The sequence below is a fragment of the Scylla paramamosain genome, chromosome 17 (assembly GCF_035594125.1).
Source record: "Scylla paramamosain isolate STU-SP2022 chromosome 17, ASM3559412v1, whole genome shotgun sequence".
Classification (NCBI taxonomy): Eukaryota; Metazoa; Arthropoda; class Malacostraca; order Decapoda; family Portunidae; genus Scylla; species Scylla paramamosain.
The window spans coordinates 4972652-4981630 of NC_087167.1; the positions used below are offsets into that span (position 1 = coordinate 4972652).

Here is an 8979-nt window from a genome sequence, read left to right on the forward strand (position 1 = left end):
CTCGCCATCGTAAACATAAGAAACTATACCTTCATACATTTACATTCGCGAGCTAAATTTCTCTTTTTTCCCTCTCACCATTCGCTGACTGGTTACTTCTTGAGATCACCATCACAAATCACCCACCTCCACATTACTCTGTCTTCTGCGTCTTGTTTCACCTATAACCTACATGTCTCCTTCCTTCACTGTATCAGTAAACCATATCTTTGGTCTTCTTCCGCTTGTTGGATCCGTTTTCATTATCCCTGTCCTCAAGTACTCCTGTCCTCATCTCTCCTCCGCAAGTGCAAGCTGCCAAACCACTTCATTCTCCTACGCTCTCTAACTTCGTCCTTCCATGGGCTTTCCCTATTTAATTATTTTCCTTTCTTTTTTTTTTTTCAGATGACCATGGTCGTCTGGTTACCACTAGTCGATTATGCTTAACTCATTTAGAACCTAATCTTATACGCTTTAAGCTTACATCAGGACTGTTTTTCAAAGGCCACGTGGTTAAAAGGACCAGTTAATCTATACAAGAGACCTCCGGAGAGAGAGAGAGAGAGAGAGAGAGAGAGAGAGATAGAGAATAAATAAATGACAGGTAATGCGCTACAATGCCTCTTGATGACTGGCCTTCTCCACTGTGTTTGCGATCTATTGAATGTTACCGGGTCCATATTCTCACATGCTTCGACGTCTATCTAATCTCGAGACGTGTAAGAGGCTCTGAGCATTATATTTATGTGCTAGTATTCTCAAATGTTGCTGCGTCTTATCTGGAAATTTCTGATAAGCTCTAATGGAGACTATTCGATTTTTCAATGTGTTTGCGTGATTCTAGTGATATTTTAATAAGAAAAAATATTATTGTAAGAACTAGACTAATCATATATGTGGATTTTGAAACTTTTTTCCTTCTTTTATACAGTCTTCAAGAGTCCAAAGCCGTTCCAAATACTGGCCCTGTTACGCTGTTTGTAATAATGCTCTCAACCGGTCTGGAATCAGCCAGCAGCGATGTTTGTGTACCGTCGCGCCGGCAGTGAAACGCGAGGTTTTTTTTTAGATTTATTTTCTTATGTATATTTATTTATTTATTCATTTTTATTTTTATTTATTTATTTATTTGTTATTTATTTCTTCATTTTTATTGATTTTTTTTTTTTTTTTTTTTGGCTTCACATTCAATTCTTCGTATATATTTTTGATTTATGGAGTAAATTCAATGCAGTATTTATGCATACCTGTATTTATTTGAAGAAAATATACTCTGTTTATCAGTAATTTTATGAATATTATAAAGCTTCTATGTTTGTATACGCTTATGGAATACTGATTCGACATTCTATGAGCGAATATAGATTATAGATTATGAAGTAGATCTTTCCCTTCCACTCATTATCAGTAACGAACAATCACCAAACGAGTTAGTGAATAAGTGTTAACATCTCCTTGCCTCCTCCAGCTAATCATGCCTTTGATTCTAGTATAATTATGGTCAATAGTTTTCTTTCGGTGTGTTCTGTGTTTCCCCTCAATCCTGATTTGTTGACGTTATCATTCGTCACATTTTGTAAGCTTGTCATTTTCATCAGTAGATCAAATGATGAGGAGGTGCTAAGGTCTTGAAAATTATCTTGAAACCCAGCGATCGTCCGTGGTCCTGACGTCTACATTACTGTACTTCATATCTTCGTCCCAGGGGGAAAAAAAAAATCTCTCAAATACATTACTCAGTATTTCTATGACGCTTCAAAGGAGAACATGAGGGAGGGAAAAGTTCAACACAGAGGGAGTGACTCAACTAAAGCACATGACTGTACACATATGAACCTACGTATGCTTACGAGTCGAGTTACAGAGAGAGGAACACATGCAAGTAACTGTGACCTGAACTACGAGAAAAGGCGACTTCTGTAGAACTGGGTTGGAAGCGTAGGTTCAGTGGTGGTGGTAGAGGTGAGGTGGAGTGTCGCGGTGTCAGTAATCCAGGAGTACAAGTAGGGCACGTTGACGTACACTCCAGGCACCCCTTCCTCGCCGCAGCCAATGCCCCACGCTGTGATGCCCACTAGGAGGTACTGCCCAGGCTCTCCGTCTTTCCTAGGGCAGGCCAGCGGACCGCCTCCATCACCCTGCAAACCAGACGGCATAGCCGGTAAGTAGTTCTGAAACGTTTCGGTGTCTCATCTCAACCTCTTTTAACGAGGTATAGTGGAAGTTGTTGGGCTTGCAAGGACGTTCTTATGATTTAACAATAATTCTACATCAATAAAGATATAGATAAAATATAATAAATAAATAAATCTATTTATTAACATATGAATAAAAGACCTATAAAAATCCGGCAAGTCATCTCTGTGAGCTTAAGCGATGGTTCTTTTAATAATAAGACTCCTAAGTGATCCAGAATGCTGGCCAAGATTACTGAACATGCTTCCTTCTGCAGATTATCGGCTGTTTTCGTTTTCCTTAAAAATTAACTGCACTGGTGCTGTATAATCTATAAGCAGTATGGAACAAGCAACTAACGATTACCGACAGATGTTAATGATTATTCTACTTGTTTCCATAACTGACACCAAAAGACAAATTATTATGCATTTTGTTGTTCAGGTCCCGTCCTTACCTTACAGGCGTCCTTGCCCTTCTCCCAGCCGGCGCAGATGAAGGTGGGGTGGAGGCGGAAGTATTTCCCCAGTCTCGTGGTTCTCAAGATGTTCTGACACTCGGGGTTGCTCACGAGCGGCAGGGTGAGGCTCTTCATGACCACCTGGTATTCGCCCATATCTGGACACACACACACACACACACTTGAGTCTGAACATTAACACAGGTTCTCACCACTTACTATTCTTTTCCCCTCTTAAGAAAAAATAAGTGAGTAAATAAAAATAAATAAATAAATAAATAAAAAAAAAAATATATATATATATATATATATATATATATATATATATATATATATATATATATATATATATATATATATATATATATATATATATATATATATATATATATATATATATATATATATGTATAATATATATATATATATATATATATATATATATATATATATATATATATATATATATATATATATATATATATATATATATATATATATATATTTATTTATTTATTTATTTATTTATTTATTTATTTATTTATTTGCATATACAAAATAAATGTATGTAACTTACTACTACTTTTCTGCTCTCTAATATTAACAGAGAAACAAACGTTAGCAGAGGTGAAAATGAAACTTCAAGGAGCTTTTCATCCCGAACTGGTGCTATTTACAATTATCGTTGTCAGGTAAACTAGAGGTTCGAATTCTCAAGGGGATCGGCGTCTTATGTCAACTATTTTGAACAGACTGTAGCGGAAGTTATTAGAGTTTTTAGGAGTGTTTTCATAATTCTGTTGATAGTGAAATACGGATTTTACACCGTTAATGCAAACAGTAAGGAAAAAAAAAAAACATTGTGAAACTTTATGATTGTGATTTGTGATTGTGAAAGGTCCTTGTGACCTTTGAAAATAGCCCTAACGAAAGTTCAAAGCGTGCAATTAGCAACAGGAGACTAAAGAACCAAACCAACACTCATCTTAAAGTAACTGATCGGTGCAGAAAATAAACCGTGTAGTCCCTGCCCACTCACCGAAACGATCCACTCCCCAGCCGTTGATGACACAAGCGGAGCTATCGACGGTATCCAAGTCCTCCGCCAAGCACAGGGTGTTGACGTGGGGCGCGAGAACTGCCTCCTCCTACGGAAAGAACAAAGAGCGGTGTTGTCTTCCTCTGTAGCAGTAGAGGATAACACTACCTGAGAGAGAGAGAGAGAGAGAGAGAGAGAGCGTATCGTAATCACCTTCAGAAACAGGAGGGCGACATCGAAGAGGAGAGCTGGGGCAAAGAATTTCGGGTGCACCACCATCTTCTCCACCTGGATGTCCTGGTGCGGGTATGGCTCCTGTTGCTTCTGCGTGTCCCACTCCCCGAGCCGCACCACTAACTGGCTCGCGTTCACACTGCACTCAGAGAAGGACACTGTCAGATGCTTTCAGTCAATGTTTGTTTACAAGTGCCCAAAGTAATGGTGTCTTGATAATTGTTTGTACATAATTGTTTCCCTGGTAGATATTTTATTTACTGTATTATTTATTTTATTTTTCCATGGCCACCTACAACATTTTAGATTTTTTTTTTTACTACAGTCCTTTGAAAAGAAAGCCAAGAAAAAGACAAAATCAACCTCCTATTCTACATTTTCTATGCATCCGTGCAAATACCCTTTTCTTTTTTCTCCGGTGTTATGAATTGTAACAAAGGATGACTACATCAGTCAAGTGCACAGTCAGCTGCATCCAGGTGCTCGAAGTATAAACGTCATATCTTCCATACATTAATCCTTTCCCTGCTAGACATTTTTTTTTTTCCCATAATCTCCTACAACTTTTTTCATTAGTCCCTCATTTCTTGAACTACAGTCCTTTGAACACTTCTCTAACCAAAAACAGACAAAATTAACCTCTATATTTTCAGGGTATCCATGCAAACATTATTTTTTTCTAGGAATGTTACGAATAAAAAAAAAAAAAAAAAACACGACTACATGTATTAGTAAAAGATATGATTTCTATTCGATTTATAGATTTGAGATTCACTGGACTTTGTGACGTCACTGCTCGGAGTAACTGCAGCAACCAGAGTAGTGACTTCCTTCCCCAACACTGATGTTTTATTATTTTTGTCCATTATTCAAGGAATCCAAAACATAGAATCATTAGATTTCGTAAACAAGGAAGCGAAACGGCAAATTCGGAAGACTAACACACACACACACACACACACACACACACACACACACACACACACATACGGCCTTACTGCATAACTTTGTGGGCGGCCGTGAGGACAACTCGTGGGTAGATCAGCGTGCCGCCCCCCACGAAGCGGTAGGAGGGGATGCCCATGATGGGGGCGCTGTTGATCACGGCTACCATCCAGGGGAACTCACCGAACTGGCTCTCCCCGTCCTGGAACCCGATGATTCGTGCCTGTGGAGGAGGAGGAGGAGGAGGAGGAGCTTAGATTCAAGAGCTTTTTGTTGTGAGGCAGTGTGATGTAATTTGCTGTGGTATTCCGTGGCGTTCCTAAGGTCTTGTTGTCACTGTTTCGAGGGTGAGTGCATGTTAAAGAATTCAGAAGGCTGGACCATGGAGGTGTGCGTTAAGAAATGTCATAACAAACAAAACGTGGTAAAAGTTGCGTTTAACGATACCACAGTGGAAGATGAAATGCCGAGGAAATTGTAAATCACTAAAGCTAGTAATTTGTGATCATGCGATGGATGAACCGCCCTGTTGATGACTGCAGTACAAGAAACTGGAGAGCGTGTAAAATACAGGTCGTAAAATTACGATAGTTTATTGGCACACGAAAGACAGAAAGAAAATGCATTAAAATTGGCGATACAGAGAGGTGAAATGAACGACGGAGTGACTGCAGTCTTGGCACCATAGCAGCCAAGTCATGTGCCGCTGTGGAAAGTTATGACCTCGCTGTCGCGGCGCTAAAGTTAAATCAATCAGCAGACGGAGGAGAGAAAGGTTTAATCAATTGAGAGGACTGGAATAACAAGAAAAAGTAATGTTGTGGTGAGAGATGATGAAAGACGAATAATACACGAATACAAAATGAGAAATATCTAATTCGCAATGAACTGTGTGTGTGTGTGTGTGTGTGTGTGTGTGTGTGTGTGTGTGTGTGTGTTCTAGGATGGATCAGAAGCGAAGTAGGTCCAAGCGAGTTTCATCAACATTTCAATCCTAACAATATTTAAGGGGACCATGCAGGTAAATGAATGCTATATGCAATTGTAATACACACCACTATTCCATCGGAGTTCCTGATGCCACAGCTGATGGGAGGCTCCTCGGTGGTAGTGGTGGGGGTGGTGATGGTGGTGGAAGACACCGCAGATTTGGTGTAGTTGCGGGAGAGGCGAGGAGTGGTAGATTCGGTAGTGGGGGTGATGGAGGTGGTAGTAGTGGGGGTGGTGGAAGGGGAAGTACGAAAGGGCGTGGGGGCCGGTGGAGGGAGGCAGCAGACGAAGTAACTGTCAGAACACTCGCCGGAGTCCAGCGGGAGCACTGATGACGGGTCTCTCCTGACGTCCAGCAAACCATGGCCGTCCACAATGATGTAGCCGTGCTCATCGCAGAGGTACGGCTCCACGCACTCACACTGCGGCGCGGTGGGCGTGGGCGTGGGCGTGGACGTGGGTGTAGGGGTGATCTCGTAGGCGCAGCAGAGGGAGAAGGCGTCCTGGCACTGAGAGTGTGAGTAACTCAAACCCAGGAACTCCAGATTAGTGTTCCCTTTGCCATCACTCACCAGGAGCTCGGCGGGACACTCGAGGATTCCCACACACCGGCAGGGAGTGTCCGGGGGCAGCGTGGGTGGCAGGGTGACCGGGGGAAGGGTGCTGGAGGTCATGGGGGTGATGGTGGAGGTAGTGGTAGTAAGCGACGGAGGAAGGCCACAGCAAACGTCTATTACTGAAGGACACGCCTTCACGTTGGTCACTGGCGTCCTTTGGCGAGAAGTCCTTATGTCGATCACATTCCTGCCGTCGGTAATGATGACGCCGTCCTGGCACAGGTAGTACGGCACGCACTCGCAGTACACCTCCTCTCCTTCCGAATCTTGCGGCTTGGGTACCGAGTAACCAAAGGCTGCTCCCACCCACACCAGCCACAGGAGTGCCGCGCCCAAGCCACCCATCACCTGGGGAGAGAGAGAGAGAGAGAGAGAGAGAGAGAGAGAGAGAGATTGTTATGCCTTATGTTTTAATGTCCCTTATGAAATCACTAACGTCTTTCGGGATCAATATTACAATGAAGGGAAAATAGGTGAAGAAGAGTAGGAGGAGGAGGAGGAGGAGGAGGGAGAGGAAAGGGAGTAGGGGACTTACAAAGGAAGGGCAGAGGGTGGATAGCGTAGTACACGTGCACCCTTATTATCGGCCGTCACTGCGTCCCACAAACAAACAAGCTAGCGACGTGCTGGTCCGCCGTGTCATATCATTAAAGGACTGCATTCTAAAACACCCCAGCGTCCCACTCGAATGCTCTTTATAGATTCTAATAGTAGTTGTTGAGACATTTAATGGGGATTTTGTGATTCAGTGGAAAAAAATAAAAAATATTACACTTCCATGAAAATCTGACTAATCATCGGTGAAGTCCCGGAAAATAGTCCCCGTGAGAAAGCAGAGTGTCAGAAGTATGCGACTAAATTTTAATTGCGTCACTGCCTATACTTTATTTTATTTTTTTTTTTTATTGAATTCTGGGTTCTGACCAAGGACGATAAAACTTAAAAAAAAAAAAAAACACACACTAAAGATGTCACACCACAGAGGAGAGTTCAAAGGCAGATAAAAAATTACCTCGAGAAGTGTCTTGTGTCTGAAGAGGTCTGTGTGTGTCAATCAAGGCCCTAACGTGAACTTAGAATAGGTAAGCAACAGAAGACGAAAGGTAGAGTTAGTGGACGGGTGCCAGGCTGACGGAGACATTATGAAAAGACAATGAGCCACACATGAAATCTTTATCGTAACTGTGGCATTCCAGTTTGGTTGTAGAACAATTTATTCGGTATCTAGTGTGAACAGCACAATACACAGGAATTGTTGGGGGAGGTCGGGAGACAGGAGAGGCATTCCATTTGTCTGTATAAGTAGTTAATTTGAGTAAAAAAACAAAACAAATGGGGCACCGTGTCACATAACATTTCCAATGCAGAGCCCTGCCTTACCCCTCGCACATCTTCGTCACATGATAAGAGTCTCCCAGTTACTGCAATGGACGTCTTGGTCGAAATCTGTTTTGTTGATCTTACACCATTCAAAATTTACAGTTAACGTCCAAGTACTGGCCATTCGTCTGTTGTCTTTGGGGTCAAGCACACAGGAAAGGCTGTACTTACACACGTTTGTACCACACTCACCATTTCTGCCGCAGTAGACTCACTGGCAGTGGCGAGCCGCGGACGCTGTATATCAGCTGTACGGTGCATCAACACCGCGCATGCGCAGTGCGGCCCTTTACATTTTGATCTCTCTGATTAATTTAGGTCATGACTGTGCCATGTGCACCGCCTAGAGATACGACGAGTTATTCAAAGAATTGAGCAGTATTCGATACGGTCTGGGATTTCCCTAACGAGAGCCAATCATGGCAATGGTGCAGTTATCTTTCTTCTGTCCTTCTCATTAGTGACACACGTAAGGATTCACATTAAGCCAAGAAAAGTTGCACTACTGCCCAATAAACAACCATACTTTGAATGTCTATGATAATGATGATGTTGATGATAAAGATGGTGGTGGTGGTGGTGGTGGTGGTGGTAATAATGATAATGACCACTTTTTATTTTGTTTTATTTATTTATTTAATGGTACTGTATTTTTCAATGCATTCTTTCAACCAATCTGCTCTTTTCATGTTTCCCATCGTCTCCGCAACAAGGCAGACGGCTTCTGGGAAACACTGTCACTGATGGTTGCGCGGTCACGTGACTTACAAGCATGTGGGGAAAACCAATGGATGCGTCCTCACACTCATTTGCGGCCACAGGGTCTGACGCCCAACCTCCACCGTCCACAGGCATCCACACGTCGACATGCGCTGATGGTGACCTTTAAGGAAAATGTTAATTAAAGGCCTTGTAGTTATTATTCCCAACTGAATTTATGACTTCAAACATTCCTTAACTTTCTTACTCGATCATTTATCCCTTCCTTTTCACAAATCATTCCTACCCGATGCAGTAGTTTAGGGAAGGTTCCTGCCACACCTGATATTCATTCCTGTAGTGTATGTGATGTGCTGAGGACCAAAACAAACCTTCTGTGGAGAGCTTATACATATTACTGTCCCCTGTGGTACTGGTGGTTCGGGTCCCATCACTGG

General features: G+C 42.2%; 1 protein-coding gene across 3 annotated transcripts; it reads right to left on the bottom strand.

The window, feature by feature from the left end:
• Positions 1–1218: 1218 nt before the first annotated feature.
• Positions 1219–8095, bottom strand: LOC135108353 (inactive CLIP domain-containing serine protease A28-like). Of its 3 annotated transcripts, none has more exons than XM_064019260.1 (7): positions 8015–8095; positions 5891–6790; positions 4889–5058; positions 3870–4029; positions 3657–3765; positions 2615–2775; positions 1219–2120 (listed from the first exon to the last, which is right to left on the bottom strand). In XM_064019260.1, the coding sequence occupies exons 1-7, from the start codon at positions 8081–8083 to the stop codon at positions 1881–1883; spliced, it is 1809 nt and encodes a 602-aa protein (XP_063875330.1). In that variant the 5' UTR covers positions 8084–8095; the 3' UTR covers positions 1219–1880. The 3 variants fall into 3 exon arrangements, with proteins under 3 accessions (XP_063875330.1, XP_063875331.1, XP_063875329.1); XM_064019261.1 differs by having other exon boundaries at positions 7823–8021; XM_064019259.1 differs by having other exon boundaries at positions 7994–8016.
• Between the last annotated feature and the right edge of the window lie 884 nt (positions 8096–8979).

Coding starts and splice junctions, on each gene's coding strand:
- LOC135108353 (XM_064019260.1), bottom strand. CDS start 8,083: ATGCACCGTACAGCTGATATACAGCGTCCGCGGCTCGCCACTGCCAGT. Junction 6,791..8,014: donor AGTCTACTGCGGCAGAAATG/GTGAGTGTGGTA, acceptor CTCTCTCCCCAG/GTGATGGGTGGCTTGGGCGC. Junction 4,030..4,888: donor GCCGCCCACAAAGTTATGCA/GTAAGGCCGTAT, acceptor CTCTGAGTGCAG/TGTGAACGCGAGCCAGTTAG.